The following is a 26,241-nucleotide window of genomic DNA, read 5'->3' as shown; positions in this document are numbered from 1 at the left end:
TCTTTATTGCAGTGGTATTGAAATATCTGGACCGTTAGTTCATAAAATAAAGACAATAGTAGAACAAGACTTCTTGTCGTGTCATGTGGGTAGCACTATGCGTTTCCCATCAAGTACCATTAGTTGTCATGGTAATTGATGAACGAACACGATTCTGGCTGGACCTGCACAGCTAAATGAGATTTGTTTGGACATTTTATCTCCTAATTTCCTTGTTCTCTGTTCTTCGTGGACATTTAGACTGGAGTGAGATTTCATGGGATGTTGCATTGGTATTTCAGTGTTGGAAAATCTATTATGATTTTTTTTCCATGTAAGCCTAGACAAAACCATAATGGGCGTGTTATTGCAGGCTATTATATCTAAACTCCATATTTTCCTACTTGCCCTATACAATAATGACAACTTGACACTTATGTAACATCTGATGACCACCAAAATACAGAATTTGATATTGAGGCAAATAAGGATTTATTTGGCTGCAGACTGAGTTTAGTTTAGTTTTTAGTTTAGAGATTCAGTGCGGAAACAGGCCCTTCGGCCCACCGAGTCCGCACCGACGAGCGATCCCCACACATTAACACAAGCCTACACACACCAGGGACAATTTACACCTACACTAAGAATACAAACCCAAGCCAATTAACCTACAAACCTGTACTTCTTTGGAGTCATAGAGTGACACAGTGTGGAAATAGGCCCTTCGGCCCAACTTGCCCACACTGCCCAAGATGTCCCAGCCTAAAACTAGTCCCACCTGCCCGTGTTTGGTCCATATGCCTCCAAACCTGTCCTAACCATGTACCTGTCTAATTGTTCCTTAAATGTTGGGGTAGTCCCTGCCTCAACTACCTCCTCTGGCAGCTTGTTCCATACACCCACTACCCTTTGTGTGAAAAAGTTGCCCCTCAGATTCCCATTAAATCTTTTCCCCTTCACCTTAAACCTATATCCTCTAGTCCTTGATTCCCCTACTCTGGGCAAGAGACGCTGTGCATCTACCCATCTATTCCTCTCATGATTTTATACACCTCAATAAGATCACCCCTCATCCTTCTGCATTCCAGGCAATAGAGCCCCAGCCTGCTCAACCTCATCCTATAGCTCAGACCCTCTAGCTTTGGCAACATTCCTTGTAAATCTTCTCTGTACAGAGTGTACAAGAGTGTAGGAGGAAACTGAAGATCTCGGGGAATACCCACGCAGGTCACGGGAGAACGTACAAACTCCATACAAGTCAAGTCAAGTTTATTTGTCACATACACATACACGATGTGCAGTGAAATGAAAGTGGCAATGCCTGCGGATTGTGCACAAAAAAGAATTACAGTTACAGCATATAAATAAAGTTAATAAGTTACTATAGTGTAGACAAAAATGTAGTCTCTGGAGTTATAAAAGTTGACAGTCCTGATGGCCTGTGGGAAGAAACTCCGTTTCATCCTCTCCGTTTTCACAGCGTGACAGCGGAGGCGTTTGCCTGATCGTAGCATCTGGAACAGTCCGTTACTGGGGTGGCAGCACCCGTAGTCAGGATTGAACCCGGGTTTCCGGCGCTGCAAGCGCTGTAAGGCAGCAACTCTACTGCTGCGCCACCGTGCCGCCCTGAGGTTGAATAAGTAGGTGAAAGGAGTAAAAATGTGGGAAAATGCCAAGATTTCTGGAGGGAATTCTATTTAATACACTGCCGTCAGAGTTATTGGAAGTACTTAGATTGTTATTTTACCGTAACCTAGAGATGCTGAAACAAATTGAAATATGTCAGCTACCATGCTGGTTTCATTCATTAATTCATCACATTACACTGGCGATTCAAGATGTTTCTCAATCACAGTAATATAATATTTAAAAAATAATGCAAATTAGTTTGTGTGAGTTAGTTGAAATAGTTGTGTGCATGTTCCTCTCTGAGCTCTGGTGATATTACAGAATAATTCTTTCTTGTATCAATAGAGCACCATAGACAAGTAAGTGAAGGGCCATGGCTATATTTCTTGGTGAACTCATGATAATTTTATTTTTTCTTAATATTCCATTGATGAGAATACAAGATATTTTTATTCGTTGGAGATCATGTAATTGAATATGTGCTTATCATGTAAAGTAGATTGGTTGAGTTGTTATAAACATCCATAATCTCTGAAATTAGCTGATTAGTTGCCTTGGGAAGGAGGTAGGTTTTGCCATGACTTGTTCTTGTGGCGAGACCCCCATTTACAATTGGCCATCCAGAAAATGCCAATGGAAAGTGTTGTCTGTCCCCCAAGCAAGAAAGGCAAACTGAAGAGTAAATAAAGCTGGATTTGGGCATTATTAAAGAATATAATTAAGAAAGGTTTTGAAGGGAAGGAATAATTTTAAATCAGTCTCTGGGCAACTTCTTATGCAATAAGAAGTCAGTAATAGAGAGGTGAAAACGTTAAACAGACTAGTAACTAGTAACAGTTGAACATGCTTGAATAATTCCCCCTTGATTTGTCTTTCAGCTTGATCCGGACAATACTGGTTTCATTGCTGTGGAGCACTTTTCCAATCTGCTTCAGAGCCATGAATTGCAGCTGGATCCGACCAAACTTGAGATGCTGTTTGCTCTTGTACAGAGCAACGAGCAGGGCCAAATCTGCTATCAAGAGTTTGTCAACCTGGTGAGTAACAAAGTTATGCAAAAAAATGTGGCACAGTGCCAAAGTGAGCCATGTTATTGACTGATATCTACGGTAAACTGAATGTGGAGATACTAGGAGCATGAGAGATGATGCCATGATGTGAAAACAGATTTATGAAGAGTACAATTTGTATTTCCTTTCCTTGGATTCTTTGTTTATCACTTGCACTGGTGTGACTTTGAACTAAATTGATTGTTTCTTTTTAAGTTGCTGAATGGATATTGCATAATTCCTGATTCCTACAGAAACATTCACTGCAATGATTTTGAACGATTACTTGATTCAAAGCTTCTGTTTGTTTCTTGAAGTCTTACTGCATTAAAGTTGCTGTCATCCATTTTACCAATGGTGTTCTTCACATAATATGTTGGTTGGAGAGCTGACGGAGCAGGGAGCTAAGCGTGATGAGGGCCTTGTTTTATTGAACCATATTGCTGTCCTTCGAGGGTGAAACTGAGCATTGGTAGGGGGTAGCAAAATGGGTATTAACAAATTATCTGCCAACCCTCACTCTTCTGATTTAATGTGCAAGATTATGGAAACATGATGTGTAGATGGTGGCAGAAGGTGCCTAATTCACATGAACTTAATTTCCAGAAGGAACGAGGGAATAAAACAGCTTGTGTGTAATGTTACTTCAAGAGATGCCAGGGAAAATTGAGTGATTCTGAGTTTCTGAAACAGGGACTCAGCTGGTGGGAATGCCAGGTTTAGTTTAGTCCACAGCGCGGAAACAAGCCCTATGGCCCACCGAGTCCACACCGACCAGCAATCCCTGCACATTAACACTATCCTACACACATTTAATTTACACTTATGCCAAGCCAATTAACCTACAAACTTGTACATCTTTGGAGTGTGGGAGGAAACCGGAGATCTCGGAGAAAATCTACGCAGGTCACGGGGAGAACGTACAAACTCTGTACAGACAGCACCCACAGTCAGTGAAGATAAAATTACACTCTAGCCTTGATTTTCAGATATTGTACTGTAGCAAAATTGTACTATCGTATCAACTTCGGAGTTTTAATTGCAGTGTTAATGCAGGAGAATATTGTTTTTGAAGAGCTAAGAGTGTTTAATCATCATATATATTGGTATTAGAACTGACAATTTGACTTGCTGTGGCTTTCCAGGCCCTTTAAGGAAATAACACACAAATAAATATCCAATAATAAAGAATACAAAAAATTAATAACCAGTAACACTAAGTAGCCAGACCATAACAATGGTGCAACCAAAACAAAGTCTTTAGTCAATCATCACTGCTGAGGCAGGGTTGTGGTTGGTGTTGTGTGGTGTTCAGGAGCCTGATGGTTGCTGGAAGAAGCTATTCATGAACCTGAAGCTCACGTTTGCACCAGTGAAGGGAAGCTCCCTGTTAAATATCTCTCCCTTTTGAACCAAGTTGTGCACAATTCTTGCTGGTGTCAAATATTTTTTATAGTTTCTTACTTCCTTGCAACAGGATCCTGATCAGTTGGGCAGCTGGACTGAGGAACGATTGATGGAATTTTAGACAGAAAAACGCAAGGTGTTGGATTTTGGGAAGTCTAACCAGGGCAGGACCTACACAGTTAATGGAAGGACTCTGGCATGTGTTGTAGAGCAGAAGGATCTCGGAGAGCAGATACATGGTTCCTTGAACGTGGTGTCACAGGTAGATAGGGTAGTCAGGAAGGCTTTCAGCACATTGGCCTTCATCAGTCAGAGTATTGGATATAGAAGTTGGAAGGTCATGTTACAGTCGTACAAGACATTGCTGAGGCCACATTTAGAGTATTGTGTTCAGTTTTGGTCACCCTGTTGTAGGAAAGATGTTGTTGAAGCTGGAAAGGCTGAACAGAAGATTTTCAAGGATGTTACCAGGACTCGATGGCCTGTGCTACAGGGAGAGGTTGAGCAGGCTAGGACTTTATTCCTTGGAGCGCAGGAGGATGAGGGATGATCTTATAGAGGCGTATAAGATCATGAGAGGAATAGATAAGGTCAAAGCACAGAGTCTTTTACCCAGAGTAAAAGAATCAAGAACTAGGTTAAACCAGTTATGTATAGGACAGGTTTAAGGTGAGGGGGAAAGATTTATTAGGAAGCTGAGGGGTAACATTTTTAATACAAAGGGTGGTAGGTGTCTGGAACGAGCTGTCGGTGGTGGTAGTTGAGGCAGGTACTATCATAACATTTATAAAACATTTGGACAGGTACATGGATAGGATAGGTTTAGAGGGATATGGGCCAAATGCAGGCAGGTGGGACAAGTCTAGTGTCTTTAGATGAAAGCTATTTGGCCCATCGTTTATGCTAGCTCTCAGATTATTCTCTCACTCCCCAAATTATTTTCCAATAACTATTCTTTCTCAAATGCCCATCAAATCCAACTTAATTCCCCTAACATCCAACTGTACCAGGGCTAATTTTCTGTCGCAAATTAATCTACCAACCAGCACATCTACGGCAGGAAGCTGGAGCATCCACAAGCATAGTTTAGTTTATTAATGTCACATGTACCGAGGTACAGTAAAAATCTTTTGTGTGCTCCCCAGTCAAAGAAAGGACTATACATGATACAACCAAGCTGTTCACAGTGCACAGATAAAGGATAAAGGATAAAGGATAAAAGTACAACACTTAGTGCAAGATATAACATTGAATTCTGATCGAGTTAAATTAAAGATAGTTCAAAGGGTATACAATGAGGTAGATGGGAGGTCAGGACCACACTCTAGTTGATGAGAGGACCATTAGGTTGCCTGATATAATAGCTGGGAAGAAACTGGCCCTGAATTATGGAGGTATGCGTTTTCAAACTTCTGTACCTCTTGCCTGCTGGGAGAGGGGGAGAAGAGGGAATGACTGGGGTGAGACTGGTCCTTGATTATGCTGCTGGCCTTTCCAAGGCAGCATGAAGTGCAGATGGAGTCAATGGAAAGGAGATTGGTTTGTATGATGGTCTGGGCTATGTCCAAAACTCTCTGCAATTTCTTGTGGTCTTAGATGGAGCTGTTCCCAAACTAGCCTGTGATGCATCCTGATAAAATGCTTTTGATGGCGCATCTGTCAAAGTTGGTGAGGTGTTGTTGTGGACATGCTGAACCTTCTAAGGAGGTAGAAGTGTTGGCGTGCTTTCTTGGACTTGGCTTGGATGTGACTAGTCCAGGGCAAATTGCTGGTGATATTTATTCCTAGGAAATTGAAACTTTTGACCATTTCTACTCCAGCGCCATCAATGTTTAATTTTTTTAAATTGTTGTTTACTCTCACAACCTTGGTGGATTGTGTAAACATCATACAGAGGGCACCAGAGATCAGACTAGAACCATGCTCACTGGAGCTGTGAGACAGCAGTAGTACCTGTTGTGCCACTGTGCACAACTGAAAGAACATTACGCGTAGGAAAGAACTGCAGATGCTGGTTTAAATTGAAGATAGACACAAAATGCTGGAGTAACTCAGCGTCTCTGGCAGCGTCTCTGGGAAGAAGGAATGGGTGACATTTCGGGTCAAGACCCTACCTCAGACTGATGTCAGGGGAGTGGGCGGTACAGAGATAAAATGTAGTCGGAGACAGTAAGGCTGGTAGGAGAACTGGGAAGGGGGAGAGGATGGAGAGAGAGGGAAAGCAAGGGCTTCTTGAAGTTAGAGAAGTCAATGTTCATACCACTGGGGTGTAAGTTACCCAAGCAAAATATGAGGTGCTGTTCCTCCAATTTGCGCTGGGCCTCACTGACAACGGAGGAGGCCCAGGACAGAAAGGTCAGATTGGGAATGGGAGATCAGGTAGGCTTGGGCGGACTGAGCGGAGGTGTTCAGTGCTACGATCGCTGAGACTGCGCTTGGTCTCACCGATGTACAAGAGTCCACACCTAGAACAGCGGATACAGTAGATGAGGTTGGAGGAGGTGCAAGTGAGGTCCATGTGTAGGGCACCCGTTTTATGATGGGTTGCACAGTTCATATGGTATTCTGTGGTCCTGGTTTTCATTGCTCCAAGAGGTAATGTTTACAGAGTGATTTAAAGTCTCATTCACCTCGAAAATGTTTTTTAAAGAGTCACAGAGTGATACAGTGTGGAAACAGGCCCTTCTAACCCAACTTACCCACACCGACCAACGTGTCCCAACTACAGTGGTCCCACTGGCCAGCGTTTGGTCCATATCTCTCCAAACCTGTCCTATCCATGTACCTGTCTAACAGTTTCTTAAATGTTTGAATTGGCCCTACCTCAACTACCTCCTCTAGCAGCTTGTTCCAAATACCCACCACGCTTTGTGTGAAAAAACTACCCCTAGATTCCTATTAAATCTTTTCCCTTTAACCTTAAAGCTGTGTCCTCTGGTCCTTGATTCCCCTACTCTGGGCCAGAAACTCTGTGCGTCTCCCCGATCTATTCCTCTCATGATCTTATACACCTCTATAAGATCACCCCTCATCCTCCTGCACTCCAAGGAATAGAGTCGCAGCCTACTCAACCTCTCCCTACAGTTGAGACCCTCTAGTCCTGGCAACATCCTCGTAAATCATGTTCATCCACTTTGAGTCCCAGTTTCTCTGAGAGCTCCCTGCAGGCTGGCTTGACATTGGAACTGGCATGGGTTAGTCAGGTCTTGACTGGCGAGCTGCATTGGAATGTGCAATTGATGTTTACACTACATTGGAATCGAAGCCCAAGATCCAATTTCTGACCAGTTTCAGGCTGATATCATCAAGTGGGCTCTGGGATTGAACTACCATTTCTACTGCAGAAACCAGTACAAGCATGAATCTCTTCCATCCATACCTGCTGGGGCTGTTCCGAATAGCGACAACGTGTCTTTGAACGGTTGCCAGCTTTAAAAAAAAAATCATAGGCTAAGACTCCAGGAACCTCTCAGGAGATTACCGCTAAAAGACGGAGTTGCATTCACAGTATGTCCTGGAACGCAGAATCGTTGTGATTTTGCACTCCTGGCACTGAAATATCCAAGGGCAGCCGCAGGGGGAATGTACTGCTTAAAAAAACCCAGAATCAGACAATATTGGGCATTATTAAATATCTTCTCCTTTGCAAATTGTATCAAAGATGACTGATAAATTAAATCAAAGAGAGCAAACACTCAGTTGAGGGACAGAAGTGCACCAACCTCTGCATTTACTTCTAAAGTTTGTATTTGAAAAACTGAAGAGAGACGTAAGGTCAGGATTTGAAACAACCAGCATTTGTCTCTATTGTAATACTCACTGGATCAGTTGGAATGCAGAGGCAAACCTCACCCGTCACTTTCAACAGAGAAATATGCAGATGCAAGCCTTTACACATGTCTGGCAAATAGACATCATGACTTCTCAGGACAGAGTCCCCCTTGTCCTCACCTTCCACCCCATCAGCCGTCGTAATCCTCCGACATTTTCACCACCTCCAATGGGACCCCACTACTAGCCACATCTTCCCATCTCCACCCCTTTCTGCTTTCCGCAGAGACAGTTCCCTCCGAAACTCTCTGGTCCACTTGTCCCTTCCCATCCAAACCACCCCCTCCCCAGGTACTTTCCCCTGCAACTGCAGGAGATGCAACACCTGTCCCTTTACCTCCCCCATCGACTCCATCCAGGGACCCAAACAGTTTTTCCAGGTGAGGCAGAGGTTCACTTGCACCTCATGGGCCGAAGGGCCTGTTTCCACACTGTATCACTTTGTTGGGGGTGTACTACAGACCCCCGAATAGTTCAACGGGAATTAGAAGAACAAATGTGCCGGGAGATTGCAGACAGCTGTAGGTCAAATAAGGTTGTTGTAGTAGGGGATCTTAACTTCCCCAATATAGACTGGGAAAATCATAACATGAAGGGTTCAGATAGGGTGCAATTCCTCAAAGGTGTTCAGGAGAGTTTTCTGAAGCAGTATGTGGAGCCCCCCACACAGGAGAGAGCAAGTTAATGAGGTTTGTGTGGAGGAACCTTTTGGGACCAGTGACCACAGTTCGATTAGGTTTAAGATAGTTATGGATAGGGACGGAGAGGGTCCATGTGTTAAAATGCTCAACTGGGGTAAGGCCAACTTTGAGGATATGAGAGAAGGTCTCGCTCAAGTTGACTGGAGCAGGTTATTAGATGGGAAAGGAACATCAGCCAAGTGGGATGTTTTTAAAAGCATACTGAAGAAAGCTCAGGATGTGTACGTCCCCGTTAGAGTGAAGGGCAAAGCAGGCAAACGTAAGGAAGCGTGGCTGACGAGGGAAATTGAGACGTTAACAAAAACAAGAACGATGCATGGGACAGGTGTAGGCAGCTGGGATCAAGTGCATCCCTGGAGGAGTTTCGGGAACTAAGGAGTAAACTAAAAAAGGGAATCAGAAGGGCAAAAAGGGGCCAGGAGATAGCTCTGGTGGGCAGCATTAAGGACAATCACTAAAGATTTTATAAATGCATAAGGGGGAAAAGGGTAACTAGAGAGAGAGTGGGACCTCTCAGGAATCAAAGCAGTCACCTCTGTGTGGAGCCACAGAAGATGGGCAAGGTACTAAATTAGTATTTCTCCTCTGTATTCACTGAGGAGAAAGACAGTAGGACGGAGGAAATTGGAGCAGTCACTGGAAGTGTCTTGAGAGCAGTCAGGGTTACTGTCGAAGAGGTACTGAAGGTACTGTTGTGTTTGAAGGTAGACAAATCCCCAGGGCCTGATCAGATATATCCGAAGACATTGCGGGAAACTAGAAAGGAAATTGCGGGAGCCCTGGTTGAATTTTACGAGTCGTCCTTAAATACAGGAGAGGTGCCGGAAGACTGGAGGGTGGCAAATGTTGTGCCTCTTTTCAAGAAGGGCAGCAGGGAAAATGCTGGGAATTATAGGCCGGTGAGCTGAACATATGTAGTTGGAAAGTTACTGGAGAGTATTCTGAGAGATAGGATATACAGGCATTTGGATGGGCAAGGGTTGATTAGAGATAGTCAGCATGGTTTTGTACTGGGAGGTCGTGTCTCACAAATCTGATTGATTTTTTTGAAGACGTGACCAAAAAGGTCGATGAGGGCAGAGCTGTAGATGTTGTGAACATGGACTTCAGTAAGGCATTCGACAAGGTTCCACATGGTAGGCTGCTCTGGAAGGTTTGATCGCATGGGATCCAAGGAGAGATAGCTGAATGGATAGCAAATTGGCTCCATGGAAGGAAGCAGAGGGTAATGGTGGAAGGTTGCTTCTCAGACTGGAGGCCTGTAACTAGTGGTGTGCCTCAGGGTTCGGTGCTGGGCCCGTTACTGTTTGTCATCTACATCAATGCTTTGGATGAGAACATACAGGGCAAGATTAGCAAGTTTGCTGATGATATAAAAGTTAGTGGTTTTGCAGATAGTGAAGATGGTTGTGAACGATTGCAACAGGATCTGGATCGATTGGCCAGGTAGGTGGAGGAATGGTTGATGGAATTTAATACAGAAAAGTGTGAGGGATCTAGGAGTACAGGTGCATGGTTCCTTGAAGGTCAAGTCGCAGGTAGATAATGTGGTCAAAAGACTTTTGGCACTTTGGCCTTCATCAGTCAGAGTATTAACTATAGAAGTTGGGAGGTCATGTTGCAGTTGTATAAGACGTTGGTGAGACCACATTTAGAATATTGTGTTCAGTTCTGGGCACCATGTTATAGGGAAGATATTGTCAAGCTTGAAAGGGTTCAGAAAAGATTTACGAGGATGTTGCCAGAACTAGAGGGTTTGAGTTATAGGGAGAGATTGGGTAGGCTGGGTCTCTATTCCATGGAGCGCAGGAGGATGAGGGGAGATCTTATAGAGGAATACAAAATTATGAGAGGAATAGATCGGGTAGATGCAGTCTCTTGCCCAGAGTAGGGGAATCGAGGACCAGAGGACATAGGTTCAAGGTGAAGGGGAAAAGATTTTATAGGAATCCGAAGGGTAACTTTTTCACACAAAGGGTGGTGGGTGTATGGAACAAGCTGCCAGAGGAGGTATTTGAGGATGGGACTATCCCATTGTTTAAGAAACAGTTAGACAGGTACATGGATAGGACAGGTTTGGAGGGATATGGACCAAGCGCAGGCAAGTGGGACTAGTGTAGTTGGGACATTGTTGGCCAGTGTGGGCAAGTTGGGCTGAAGGGCCTGTTTCCACACTGTATCACTCTATGACTCTATGACTCTACTGCATCCGCTGTTCCAGGGGTCAATTTCTCAAAATCGGCGAGACCAAGCACAGGCTTGGCGATCGTTTCGCTGAACACCTCCGCTCAGTCCGTCTTAACCTACCTGATCTCCTGGTGGCTCAGCACTTCAACACCCCTCCCATTCCCAATCTGACCTTTCTGTCCTTCCATTGCCAGAGTGAGACAGCGCAAATTGGAGGAACAGCACTTCATATTTCGCTTCGGTAGTTTACACCCCAGCAGTATGAACATTGATTTCTCTAACTTCAGATAGCCCGTGCTTTCCCTTTCTATCCCCTCCCCCTTGCCAGTTCTCCCACTAGTCTTCCTGTCTCCGACTAAATTCTATCTTTGTCCCGCCCCTTCCCCTGACATCAGTCTGAAGAAGGGTCTCGACCCGAAACGTCACCCATTCCTTCTCTCCAGAGATGCTGCCTGACCCACTGAGTTACTCTTTCGCGTCTACCTCATGATTAAGAGTATTTTTTCTATCTGCAAAATGTCCCCTAAAACTGTTCTTTCAGTCATTTTTAATATTTCATATAATTTACAGAAATTTCAGCAGCTTTGCGCAGGTAATAAGGTGCAAATAGAAACATGAAATAAATAAGTAAAATAAATGACAAGGGAAATTCAAGTTGCGCTATCCTGGATCGTCAACTTCCATAACAGTGACAGGGCGGCACGGTGGCACAGCGGTAGAGTTCCTATCTTACAGCGCCAGCAACCCGTGTTCAATCCTCACTACGGGTGCTGTCTGTATGGAGTTTGTACGTTCTCCCTGTGACCACGTGGGTTTTCCCTGGGTGCACCGGTTTCCTCCCACACTCCAAAGATGCATAGGGTTGTAGGTTAAATGGCTTTGGTAAAGTTGTACCTTATCCCTAGTGTGTTGGATAGTAGTAGTGTACGGGGGTGATCGCTGATCGGTGTGGACTCAGTGGACCGAAGGGCTTCTTTCAACATGGTATCTCTAAAATCTAAAGTGTAAAGTAAACATTTGGACTGCTTCTTTTTAGATTCCTGGCTTTTGTCCCTATGAGAAATCGTCTTACTCTTATGTACCAGATAATCTGAAGCTGAAAATGTGACTTTTCAACATTCGTTTTTGGTTTGTCTCTGTGACAATGGTTTATTCAAGTTTCCCGCCTCTTGTGTGTAAGAATGGCGCAGCGGTAGAGTTGCTGCCTTACAGCGAATGCAGCGCCGGAGACTCAGGTTCGATCCTGACTATGGGCGCCGTCTGTACAGAGTTTGTACGTTCTCCCCGTGACCTGCGTGGGTTTTCTCCGAGATCTTCGGTTTCCTCCCACACTCCAAAGACGTACAGGTATATAGGTTAATTGACTGGGTAAATGTAAAAATTGTCCCTAGTGTGTGTAGGATAGTGTTAATGTGCGGGGATCACTGGGCGGCGCGGACTCGGTGGGCCGAAGGGCCTGTTTCCGCGCTGTATCTCTAAATCTAAAAAAATCTAAAAAAAAATTGTACACCGCTGACTGGCCAGAATAGTACATATTGGCAAGTAAACCAGTTTTGGATGAGGATGTGTTCCAAGCCCAAAATGTGTAGAGACAGTTGCACTTCGTTAAAAGGAGACTTTATTACGCTGATCGCTACATTTGGTGGAGGGAATGATACTCAGGCACCCATCTCTATTGCTGAACTCAATGGTGCATTTACACACCAAGCCCTCCTGATACATGGAGAGATATCATAAATGTATTGAAATAGGGGAACGGGTGCATGGGCAAGTTTGGGCATGACACCATTTTAATTATCTGAAGCCAGAACCCAGTACTTTTTAAACACTTCTTGGAAAATGAACTTCAGTATTTTTACTAATACTGCTAGAGAACGCATACCGTGTCAGCGTGGGCAAGGGCCTGTTTCCACACTGTATAACTCTATATCCATTGCACTAAATTGAATGATGCTGATTTTCACTTCACTCACTCAGCTGGAATGGGGGGTAAGTGCCGCAGAAAGGCGACAGTGTGCTAATTACCACAGTACCATTTCTAATTCCTCCCGCAGTTATTTTGGACAGAATCCTTGCACTGGCAACCTACAGATGTTTCTGCAGATGTAACTTACTAGTCATTTGCTAATGGTGTACAAAGAACTTCTGACATGAGTTTTTTAAAGAGAAAAATGAACAGAGCATTCACCTACATTTGAACTATGTATTGGCTACCAGACAGTCATGTAAACAGGCCCTTTGGCCCAACTCGCCCATGCCGATCAAGATTCTCCATCTATATTAGTCCCAACTGCCTGTGCTTGGCCCATATCCCTCTAAATCTTTCCTATCCATGTACCTGTCCAAATGTCGTCTATTGAGCTATTTATTTTAGTGTGGAAACATGTCTTTCGACCCATTGCGTCCATGCCGACAAGCGATCACCTGTACGCTAGTTCTGTTTGCTATTTTCATGACCTTTCAGAAGACATCATTGAAAGCATATTGACACAAAAATTCTTTAGCCCCTTTCTCTTGTATAGCTCAATTACTATGGTCTGAGATTCATAAGAATTCTGGACAAACGTTTATGCAAGTTAATCTCCCTTTCTATCCCTTCTGTTAAACTTTATCTATTTAAAATTAACTCTTTAGCAGATTAACTTCACTGCCAACTTTAGTTTAGGTTAGTTTAGAGATACAGCGTGGAAACAAGCTCTTCTGCCCACCGACATCGTGCCGACCAGCGATCACCTGTACACTTGTTCTATCCTACACACGAGGGACAATTTGCAGAATTCAATTAACCTACAAACCTGCACATCCTTGGAATGCGGGAGGAAACTGAAGCACCTGGAGGAAACCCACGCTGTCACATGGAGAACATACAAACTCTGTACAGACAGCACCCATAGTCAGGATCAAACCCGGGTCTCTGGCGCTGTGACAACAACTCTACCACTGTGCTGCTCTTTGCTGAAACTTGCTGAATTTCTTCATGAGTTTTTGAACAAGCACGTTTTAGATTTAAATTAAGTCTTATCAGTGTTTAGAATGTGTTTTTTTAATGGAGAAAACATTTTGGGGTTATTTTGCTGTCTTGGTTATTTTTTTCAAAACCCACAAGCGGTTGCACATATGCATGTGTGCGCACACACACACACACATACATACACACACACATACATGCACACACACACACACACACACACACACACACACACACACACACACACACACACACACACACACACACACACACATACACATACACACACGCACACACACATACACACACACACACACACACACACACACGCACACACACACACACACACTCACACTCACACACACGCACACTCACAAGCACAGACACACACACACTCACGTACACACTCACAAGCACAGACACACACACACACACTCCTCACAACTCACATTTTTAACATGGCAATGAGAAATTTGAGTTACTGCAGAGATGTTCCTTGGTAAATATCTTATTTATTCTTGTATTCAACCTAATCAACCACTGTACCAATCATGAATGCATACATTGCTTCAGGACAGTAAGCCAAATCTATAAATGGGCCAGCTTTTTTCAGTCAGTTTATTGGTTTATTTAAAACAGCATTGCCTAGTTCATTGTACAATGTGCAAAATGAATTTTTAAATTCACTCTTGGGGAATGGATGAAAAATATTCAGTCTCCTTGCTGAGATGCTGTTTGATGAAGGTACTCCCTCATCCAGAAAGGCAGGATGCAAAGGATTCTTGGCGGCCTAATTGTTTGGATTCAGTACCAGCTGAACTACTCATAGAAGACAGAGGGTTTTGGGGAAGGGTATTATACTGGTTGGAGGCCTGTGACCAGTGGAATTCTGCAGGGATCTATGCTGGGACCTCTGTTGTTTGTGATATATATAAATGACTTGGACGTAACGGTTGATGAGCTTGTTAGTAAGTTTGCAGACACCAAAATTGGTGGAGTTCAGGGCAGTAAGGAAGGCTGTCAAAGCATTCAGTGGGATACAGATCAGCTATGGAAGTGGGCGGTGAGATGGCAGATGGAGGTGTTACACTTTGGGACAATGACTTTAACGGAAAAGTATAGAGTTAATGGCAAGACATTTAACACCACTGAGACACCGAGGATTGTTAGGGTCCAAATCCATAGCTCTCTGAAAGTGGTCACAGAAGTAGATAAAGTATTTAAGGAGACGAATGGCATTCTTTCTTTCATCTGTTGGGGTATTAAGTGTAAGTGTCAAGAAGTCATGTTGCAGCTTTATAGGATTAGGCCACATTTGGAGTATTGAGCGCAGTTCTGAACTCCCCTTTACAGGAAGGATGTGGATGGAGGCTTTGGACAGGGTGCAGAAGAGGTTTACCGGAATTCAGCCTGGATTAGAGGGTATTAGCTATAAGGAGAGGTTGGATAAACTTGGATTGTTTTGTCTGGAGCGTCAGAGGCTTTGCCACAGAAGGCTGTGGAGGTCAAGTCAACGGATATATTTAAGGCAGAGATAGATAGATTCTTGATTAGTATGGGTGTCAGGGGTTATGGGGAGGCCAGGAGATTGGGGTTAGGAGGGAGAGATAGATCAGGCATGATTGAATGGCGGAGTAGACTTGATGGGTCGAATGGCCTAATTCTGCTCCTATCACTTATGACCTTATGATCATATTCAACATGGACATTGTTGGACGAAGAGCCTGTTACTGTGCTGTACTGGAAGTAGTTACAGAAATCTGATGCAAGATCATGAAGGAATGATGATGTGATTTTCATTTTGTGTCTGATTGGAATACAATTTGGAAGTGGTGGTTTTCCCAATACTTCCATTGTCCTTGGTGAAGTGGCTTAGCTTTGGGAGGTACACATCAATGCCATGTTTTCTGGACACAGTAAGTCAGCAATGAGCATAACGAGCAATTAAGCTTATAATTGCCTGAAAATCATGAGAGGAATAAATCGGGTAGATGCACAGAGTCTTTTGCCCAGAGTAGGTGAATCGAGGGCCAGAGAACATGGGTTTAAGGTGAAGGGGAAAAGATTTAATAGGAACCTGAGGGGTAACTTTTTCACACAAAGGGTGGTGAGGGTATGGGACAAGCTGCCATAGGAGGTAGTTGAGGCAGGGACTATCACAACATTTAAGAAACAGTTAGTCAGGTACATGGACAGGATAGGTTTGGAGGGATATGGACCAAACGCAGGCAGGTGGGACTAGTGTAGATGGGACGTGTTGGTCGGTGTTACTAGTTGGATCGATTAGCCTGTTTCCACACTGTATCACTCTATGACTAAATCAACCAGATTGTTTTGCCTTGGATGGATTTGAGTTCCATCACACTCCAGAAGATCCATCTACTGACACGCGATTGTTAGTATGGCATTAATGCGCTTGGTTGAATATCTGGTTGAGGTAACCTCTGGCCTCATCCCTTGCCCCTCCCCTCCAGATGTTGATGCTGAGGAGTAAGGCCGTGCTTTGTTACGAAGAATCAAAAGGATGTTTTTCACTTTGCACCCTCCTGTACTTGTGCATGGCTTGATTGTACTAGTGTACAGTATGAATTCACTGGACAGTTTTGTCTCTGTATCTTGGTACTCGTGACAATATAAACTAATACCAATTTCTGTACCATTTTGGTTCCTTGTGGGACAGTCTTGTTCAGGATGCATAGCAATTGTGTGCATGGATATTGCACAGGATAGTTGCATTTAAGTGAGTAGCTCATTATCTGAGGAATCATGTATAAATTGAGGACTTTAGAATATTCACTGAACAATCCTGGCTCTGATTATTGAAAATTATTGATGAATCTTTGACCAAGGACACTACTGTGAGGAAATCTTGTTGTCGTTATCTGAAACTAAAATGAATTCCAAAGCATTGCATGTATTAGATACAACTCTCTTTAGCGGGGAGTTTACACGTGGTCATGCTTGGCTCAAGGCTGTAATAAGTTCTAGAGTTGAGTGGTCCTTGCAGAGGCCAAACTGAGTTAGTGATGGTCAGCATTTAGTTATTCTGGAACTTGTACGTTTCTCATACATATCAAAAAGCAGATAAAAAATACATTAAGGGAGTTCAGTGATGAAGCCAATGAGGATGAACAAGACAAATGGAGGCACAAGAACTGCAGATGTTGGTTTACAAAAGAAAAAGACACAAAGTGCTGGAGTAACTTAGCAGTTCAGGTAGCATCTCTGGAGAACATGGATTGGCGATGTTTCGAGTCGGGACCCTTTTTCAAACAAATGGAAATCGTGTCAGACAGCTCAGAATAGTTTCAATATGTGGATTTTGGGAAGACAATTAACATTGAATTAAAATCTTCCTTTCTTTAATTTACTTTAAATTTGTATCCCACTTTAATTCTATCCTTTGACCTCTCTCTGGCTTCTTACACCCTCCCAACAAAGCCCAATGTAAGCTCAAGGCATCTCATCTTCTCACTGATCAGTCTTGCTGAAAGACCATAAATCTGTAATATGGCGAGTCTAAAGGCTTGTACTTTGTTAAAGAAGTTTATTGCGGTAGCAATATTCAGTTATAAAGATAACAACCGAGATTGCAGGCGACCATTAAACTCAAACTATTCACATCGAAGTCCTCTTCCCACTGACTGGTTTTGGGCGCCAAAACCACCACGTGACCTTGCTGGCCAATCCGAGGGTTTGACTCTCAGGACCAATCCCTATGGTCACTACATGACCCCCCCCAGAACCCGAGGTACGGAATCTAGCAGGGAGCCGGATTTCGCGACCAGAACGAGTAAGGAGAGGGGCTGCAGGAACCACAGGAGCAGGAGGTCCCGGGTCGGAGGGAATTGCAGGAGGACGGCCCCGTCGAGGGGGTTGACCGGCCAGGACAGGACGGTCCTGATCCAAGTGGGCAGGTTTGAGCCTGGACACAGAGACGAGCTCTCTCCTGCCCCAAACATCTAAGGTGAAAGTGACCGTTCCTTTACGCAACACGCGGAACGGTCCTTCATAGACCCTCTGCAACGGGGAACGATGGGCATCCCTACGCAGAAACACAAATTCACAGTCCTTCAAGGCTGGCGGTTCATGCACCATGGAACACCCGTGACGTGAAGTAGGAACCGGAGCTAGGGAACCCACTCACGCCCGGAGTGATGCTAAAACCGACGGAACCGAGGGCTGCTGTCCAGAGGACTCCGGAAGGAAATCCCCGGGCACTCTGAGTGGCGAGCCATATACCAGTTCCGCAGACGAAGTTCCGAGATCCTGCTTAGGAGCAGTACGGATTGCCAAAAGGACCCAGGGCAGCTGATCCACCCAATCAGGGCCGTCCAGCCGTGCACTGAGGGCAGACTTAAGTTGTCGGTGAAACCTCTCCACGAGCCCATTAGCCTGTGGGTGGTACGCAGTGGTCTGCTGCAACCTGGAACCGTACAGCTCCGCTAGCATAGCCCAAAGGGCAGAGGTGAACTGGGAACCCGGTTGGTGGTAATGACGGACGGAACACCGAAACGGGCCACTCAATGCAGGGCCAGTCCCGGGCACAAGAGGTGACGGAGATGTCGGACAACGGGAAGGCCTCTGGCCAACGGGTAAATCTGTCAACCACTGTGAGTAGGTGAGTGTAGCCCCTGGAGGAAGGTAAAGGCCCAACTAAATCAACATGAATGTGGAAAAAACGGACCTCAGGAACCACAAACCCCTGCACAGGAGGTTGGACGTGCCGGTGAACTTTAGAGGTCTGGCAGGAAACACAGGATCGGGCCGCTGGAACACGTCCGTAAATGGACCAGATGTTCTTGCTCCGAGCGACTGGCGACCAGGATATCATACAAATAAATAAAAACAAAAGACAATTCCCGACCGACATGGTCCATAAGCCTCTGGAACGCCTGCGCCGTGTTTTTCAAACCGAAAGGCATACGCAACCATTCGAACAACCCGAACGGAGTGATCCTGGCAGTCTTTGGTACGTCTTCCGGATGCACAGGAATCTGGTGGTACCCCCGCACCAAATCAATTTTGGAAAACACCGTAGCACCTTCCAGACTAGACGAGAAGTCCTGGATGTGCGGTATGGGGTAGCGGTCTGCAGTGGTGATGGCGTTAAGAAAACGGTAATCTTCACATGGTCTCCACCCCCCAGATGCTTTGGAGACCATATGCAACGGAGAGGCCCACGGGCTGTCGGAACGATGGACAATGCCCATTTGTTCCATCTTCTGGAATTCTTCACGCGCAACCATTAGTTTGTCCAGCGGCAACCTCCGGGCCCGAGCAAAAACGGGGGGCCCCTCGGTGGAAATATAATGGACAACGCCGTGCTTTGCAGATGGAGCGTCAAAACGCTGAATAAGCAGCTCCGGAAACTCAGCCAGGACCTCAGCATACGGCCCGGAGGCCACGACTACGGCCTGGACAGTCGGGCTGGGCGGGGTGGCAGGCAGTGGAGCAGCGGGCTCATTGCTGCTAGCGGAGGATCGAAGGCCTTTACCTCGGATATCGGCCACTAGCGAAAAGGCCCAGAGAAAATCTGCGCCCAGGATCGCCTGACCGACTTCCGCGATGATAAATGACCATTCGTACGTGCAGGTACTGAAAGACAGAGACATTGCCCGCGTACCATACGTGCGGATGGTGCTACCGTTGACCGCGATGAGGGTAGGCCCTCTCTTACCCGATTGAGCTTCGAGATCGGTCGGCGGTACGATGCTTACTATGGCTCCCGTATCGACTAAGAACTCTGTATCTGAATCGGTCCACGACGTAGAGACGTCGGTTCTGGCCAATCGCAACCGCCTCTGTGTACGATCGGCCGAGGCATTTCCCGAGAAAGTGCAAGGTGAGCGGCAGTTGCGGGCTTCTCCGCCCCATCTCAGATGATACTAACACCAGCCGCGCTTGTGCGGATCCTTTTGGCGGGGTTTCGGAGAAATGCCGGGAGTCGCGGCGCCATCTTGGTGTTGCGGCGGGCTGCCCGATGGTGCTGAGACTCTGTTGATCGAACTGTACTTTCGCGATTTCGACGCCATGAGCGCATCGGCTTTCTCTGCGTATGCCACGGGGTCCTCGAAAGAACAATCCGTGAGCATAAGCCTAACGTTTTCTGGAAGTTGCTCTCGGAATGCCTGCTCGAACATGAGGCAATCCTTGTGCCCGCCTGCCAGCGCCAACATTTCAGCCATGAGGACGGACGGCAGCCGATCTCCGAGATCTGGTTGATGCATAAGCCTCTCGGCCCGCTCATGCCTACTAAATCCGAAGGTTCGAAGCATGATTACCTTCAGCGCTTCGTACTTGCCGTCTGCAGGAGGGGAGGTGATGAACTGCATCACCCGCGCGGACGTCTCAGGCGGTAGGGCACTGACCAGGTAATAATATTTCGTCTCGTGAACCGAGATGCCTCTCAGATGGAACTGCGCTTCAGCATGCGCAAACCAAAGGTGTGGTTGGTGCGCCCAAAACGGAGGAAGATGAACGCTGACCACGTTTAGCTGCGGTACGCCTGGTGTTAGAACCGGAGCAGGGGCGTCCTGTCACGTCGGGGTCACCAATATGGCGAGTCTGAAGGCTTGTACTTTGTTAAAGAAGTTTATTGCAGTAGCAATATTCAGTTACAAAGATAACAACCGAGATCGCAGACGACCATTAAACTCAAACTATTCACATCGAAGTCCTCTTCCCACTGACTGGTTTTGGGCGCCAAAACCACCACGTGACCTTGCTGGCCAATCTGAGGGTTCGACTCTCAGGACCAATCCCTATGGTCGCTACAGTAACATGTTTCTCTGTCTCTCCACAAATGTTGCCTGAATTTATGGTAATCTCGATACAAAAAAGTTTGGATGAACTAATGTAGTAGGTCTTTCCCATCTATCATTTAGATATATGTTTGGAATTCCTTACAGATCAGAGTTAGGTTTTTAAATAACATGTTTCAATATGCAATATCAACCAGTAATAGTTTGGTACTAAAAGATGGTCTTGGCATTTAGAGCACACTAACCCATCTTGAGATATTGTCTCTGTGGCAACCTTTTTGTTCAGTTAATTTAGAAATATTTTTTGAGCACAGTATGAGTTTAATTTAAAATGTTTGATTCTTATTCACCTCCTTTTGGTGTTTTATGGTATGTAGGCCTACGTGTAGTTTGGTTATAGTTTAGTTTAGAGATACAGCGTTGAAATAGGCCCTTCGGCCCGCCGAGTCCATACCGACCAGCGACCCCCGCACATTAACACTATCCTACACACACTAGGGACAATTTACACTTGTACCAAGCCAATTAACCTACGTCTTTGGAGTGTGGGAAGAAACCGAAGATCTCGGCGAAAACCCAAGTGGTCACGGGGAGAACGTACAAACTCCGTACAGACAGCACCCGTAGTCGGGATTGAACCCAGCACATGCAAGCGCTGTAAGGCAGCAACTCTACCGCTGCGCCACCATGCCATGTAGTTAATAACATTTCATTGTTTTTAACCAAAATGTAAAATAATTGAACAAGGCGCAACTTAAATGCATTACTGAAGCAAAGAAATACGCTTTAAGCAACACCTGCTTCATTATTCATCGTATGCTCAAAATTGTTCTCTTTATGTACACATTGTTGTTTTTGTATGTAGAGACACCATTTTTGAGTATATAATGAATAATAAAGCAGGCCCCTCTGGTATTTGCTAGAAATACCAGAGGGATAGTCCTCTGGAAGTTGAATAGTCTGCTGAATAGTCCAGGAATGATATGAACTATTGATTGTAACGGGATTGGATTCCTTTAGCACACCTCGAGGATAGACAATGGGAAGGGAAAATCATCAATGAAGCCGTACCTACTTACAGCACAGGCACAGTAATTCCACCTCCCAACTCAAAGGAGATAATGTTAGTGTGGAGCCCAGCGCCCATTTCACTTTGAAAACTAATGTGCCTAAAGCTTTCCCTGATCCTTTTGAGAGAACCCAGGCAGCCTTTATGGAAAATGTCGGAAGAGGCATATATTCTACTTAGGAGTGGTGCCCTTGATTGCTCTGATTGAGTGATTCTACTATAATAACACCCACTCCACTCATCCTCATCAATGTGGATTACAGTTCCGCTGCCACATGATGATGAAAAGACTGTGCACCTAATTAGTATCATGCATTTCTCTTGCTATCATTTAATTTGAAATGATCTTTCACTGCATTGAGTCTTTGCTTGCGTTTCTGTTGTATTTCCCAACAAAATGATTCCAAGCCTGAGAAACTTACTTGCTTGGATCGACTCTAGAAGTTGAGGTTGTTTTCTTTGGAACAAAGAAGATTGCAAGGAGATCCAATAGAGGTATTAAAAAATCATGAAAGGCGAGGAAAGGTAGAAATAAATTGTTCTAACTGGCAGAGGGGTCGAGAATTATAGGGTATCGAACGAAGGTACACTGTAATTGATAAAAGAACGGAAGGTGGCATGAGGAAAAAAATCTTTTATACTCAGTAGTTAGGTTCTGGAATGCACTGCTGTGCGAATAGCAACGGAGGCAGATCAATTCTAGCATTCAAAATAAAGCTGGATCAGTGTCTGAAAGGAAATAACTTGCAGGATATGGGGAGATGGTGGCGATGAGTTAGATGCCTTTTGCAGACTCAACCGTGGAAGACTGAGACAGCTGAATGGCCTCATTCTGTGCTGCAACTGTTCCGTGGTGCCGTGGATTTACTGTTTACTGAGCCATTTGAAGTTGTGTTGATGTTTCACGGAAAGTGTCTTCAGCGAGTGCAATTCTCAGGCAGAATGACGGTTACCATGGAGACGTGCGAGGCACAGACTGCAATATTTTCAAGTGGTTAATCACCCATCGTAATGGCATACTGACTAAGAGTGGGGATGGGGAAGAAGTGCAGGTAATTCTTGAAATAAACCAGTCTGGGAGAAACAGAATAAATATAGGAAAATTGACTTTTTTGTTTCTTCCAGTCCTGGAAGTATCACAGTTAATACGACTGGAAGGTGGAAATGTTAGATTTTGGACCACGTGAACAATCTAGGATCTTAAGCATACTCATTCTTGTGCTATTAAACCAAGCATTACAAATCTGGAATGTTTGTATGGACTGAAGTTGAACCACAATATACTAGTATTAGGTGTGGGGAGCCACCAGCTGGTGGGAAATGCAACATAAGCAGAGATGTGATTATCGGTACCAGTTTCTCTTAGCCAATGCATGAAAGGGCGGCACGGTAGCGCAGCGGTAGAGTTGCTGCTTTACAGCGAATGCAGCGCCGGAGACACAGGTTCGATCCTGACTACGGGTGCTGCACTGTAAGGAGTTTGTACGTTCTCCCCGTGACCTGCGTGGGTTTTCTCCGAGATCTTCGGTTTCCTCCCACACTCCAAAGACGTACAAAGATGTAGGTTAATTGGCTGGGTAAATGTAAAAATTGTCCCTAGTGGGTGTAGGATAGTGTTAATGTGCGGGGATCACTGGGCGGCACGGACTTGGAGGGCCGAAAAGGCCTGTTTCCGGCTGTATATATATGATATGATATGATAAAATAGGATTTTCAGCTCTCCTAAACAATTACACCAGAAATGGCCAAATCAAGCTCTGTAGGTTACATTCAGCTTCTGCCGTCTCTTGGCTTAGTCCGTTGTGGGAGAGGATTCCTGAAGGGAATATCTCCAATATTCTCAGTCCGTCTCAACCTACTTGATCTTCCGGTTGCTCAGCATTTCAACTCCCCCTCCCATTCCCAATCTGACCTTTCTGTCCTGGGCCTCCTCTATTGTCAGAGTGAGGCCCAGCGCAAATTGGAGGAACAGCACCTCACATTTCGCTTGGGTAGTTTACACCCCAGCGGTATGAACATTGACTTCCCTAACTTCCGATAGCCCTTGTTTTCCCTCTCTATCCCCTGCCCTTCCCAGTTCTCCCACTGTCTTCCTGTCTCCGACTACATCCTATCTTTGTCCGTCCCCTCCCCTGACATCAGTCTGATGAAGGGTCTCGATCTGAAACATCACCCATTCCTGCTCTCCCGAGATGCTGCCTGACCCGCCGAGTTACTCCAGCATTTTAGTATTTACCTTCGATTTAAACCAGTATCTGCAGTTCTTTCCGACTCCAGTATTCTACCCTGGTTGAATAAAATACAATGGGATTCAACGGCTGAGAAGCATTCTTGTCGATCACGAGAAACATTTCCTCTTGACACTTCCAAGAATGAAGATTGTGGTTAAAGTGAGGTGCACAATGAAGAAAGGCGAGGTGAGAACGGGTGGCAATGGTGGAAGAGAGAGTGTGGGGGAAGATTGCTCTAAGGGGTAATATTCAGGGAAAGGATTTGACCAGATGATATGGTGAGGAGAAAGTTTGATCACACAACCTCGGGTAAGCAGGTAATCTGCAGGGTCAACACTTGTAGAGACATCAGCAACAAGTGTATGTGGTGGTGTCATGGCGGGTGTGATATTGGGCAGTCTCAATGGGGGCCTAAAAACCACCACCATCCTGGAGCATGCCTTGAACTTGATGGTTGGAGTCTAGCAAGGGTGGAGCCCATTGATTAAAGCTGAAGTTAGCCCCGATTTAGTTAAGACCTTCCACCTTTTTCCCTGCACACCTTGTATGCATGGTAGAATCTAACATGTTTTGAACATCAGAAGACGAATTACTTACCACAGTCTCACCAGCCTCTCACCTGCTCTTGCGGCCATGCTCTGTATGTGACTGGTCCATTTGAGTTTATGGGCATTGGTGACCCCAGCGTGTTGATAGTGCGGGACCCCTAGCTGGTAAGATCACAGAATATCAAAGGTAGAATATTAACTTCTCCCATCTTTAAAAATGTCACTGCTTGGTACGTTTCTGGTGCAAATCTTATCTGCCATTTTTCAGCCCAGGCCTAAAGGTTGTCTAGATGTTGCAGCGCGCATTAGACAGATGAATGAGCTGAGGAGTTGTGAAGGATTGAACATTGTGCAATCATCAATGGACCTACTGGACCTACTGACCTACAATCTGCTGGTGGAACTCAGTGGGTTGAGCAACACATGTTGGTTGAAGTTGAGCTTATAGGACTTGGTATTACAATCCCCACTGTAATCGGCACCTTCTTATTAATCTTTTGAGGTGGGGTAGGGGTAAAAGAATGGGTCTTCATTTTGGCACAAAACCTGGCATTTAGTCCTGTCCTGCAGCAGTACGCTCACCATTCCTTTCCCTCCACAGATGCTGCTTTACCACTGAGTTCTTCCACCAAATAGCTGCTCCCGATCAAAGCATCTGCGGCCTCTTGTGTCCCCACATTTGATCCTCTGATTGAAAGAAGGTCATTGATTAGGTAGCTAAGGATTATTAGGCCCAGGACACAGGCCTGAGGAACTTAGAACGAAGTTTATGGTGGAATGATTGATTTCCAGCCATCACAGCAAAGTATAATGTACACCAAATGGTTCTTTATTATCATGTGTAGCAAGGTAGAGGGAAATTCTTTTTTTTGCATACAGATCAGTAAGATTATTGCCATACTTAAATACAATCCCTGCTTTAAGTACGTCGTGCATAGAAACAGCCCACTGTCCATATGCAAGAGTCGCCAGGTTTTAACACCATTTTCAAAGCCCCAGCTGGGGCTGGCCGTAAGGGCCCATTGCAGCCGTCGCCATGATCCATTGACTCATTCCTCGCCCGACCACCGTCAGCCTTCCTGCCCGGGGGCACCTCCGCCAGCTGACCGCGAGGGCACGGAAGTTTAGAACCCCCCCCTGGTTCTTCTTAACAGCCCTTTGCCCAGCGTCTCCCGCCTTCGCCAACCCTCCACCTTTCTGTCAGGTTCCTGGTCTTTAGAGGCGAGCCTTGGACACGGCTCCCATTCCAGGTGGGTTCCCGGTTCCACGGCGTGTGAGCCAGGCCTGGGTTTGGCAGAGACCCGCAGCCCTTCGGGAGCTTCTGCCGTGCCCAGCTTTATTTGCGTGCAATATGATTCTGATCATCGTTTTCCTCTTGATGCCCGTGACTTAAGTTTTACCAGAACTTCTTGTTGACACACTTTATCAAACACTGACTGGGAATTAAAGGCAGTCACTTTAACTACTGTTTTGGAATTTGGCTCTTTGATCCTTTTTTGACCAAAACTCATCTGGGACCAGGTGGTCCTGACAAAGCCCAAACTCTGCATCAGTGTCTAGGTGGTTGGCGAGATTAGAACTTGCCTCTGGCCTTATTCCACTGGTACTTTAACTACTATTCCAGCACTGCACGGCATGTGGATGTTTATTAGTGGGAAACGGTGTTGTGCATCATGCAAGGTAGCCCAGGATCTCAATCTTTTGGATATTTAGTGTTAGGGCCATTATCTCATATACTTCTATTGAACTTGGCCTCCGTGATCTTCATTTAAACTTGGCCTCTGTGCGCCACAGACCCAATGCCTGTACAACCGGGTCAGGCAAGACTGCCGTTACTCCCAGCCATTCAGTCGTCCTTTCTGCTTTATTCTACATTAC

At 45.3% G+C, this 26,241-nt stretch overlaps 1 protein-coding gene across 5 annotated transcripts in view; it reads left to right on the top strand.

Moving 5' to 3' along the window:
- The window catches only part of rhbdl1 (rhomboid, veinlet-like 1 (Drosophila)), a 360,983-nt gene that overhangs the window by 162,625 nt on the left and 172,117 nt on the right, over window positions 1-26,241 (top strand). For all 5 annotated transcript variants that reach the window (XM_078418255.1, XM_078418254.1, XM_078418253.1 and 2 more), the window contains one exon: window positions 2,487-2,645. Coding sequence is in view for 4 of the 5 variants with exons in the window: in XM_078418253.1 (XP_078274379.1) it covers window positions 2,487-2,645 (159 nt within the window). In the remaining variant the exon portion in view is untranslated. The remainder of the gene's footprint in view (window positions 1-2,486; window positions 2,646-26,241) is intronic.

Source organism: Rhinoraja longicauda, chromosome 21, assembly GCF_053455715.1.
Source record: "Rhinoraja longicauda isolate Sanriku21f chromosome 21, sRhiLon1.1, whole genome shotgun sequence".
Taxonomy (NCBI): Eukaryota; Metazoa; Chordata; class Chondrichthyes; order Rajiformes; family Arhynchobatidae; genus Rhinoraja; species Rhinoraja longicauda.
Note: the sequence above shows the minus strand (reverse complement) of the source record. Positions and strands in the feature narration are given on the sequence as shown.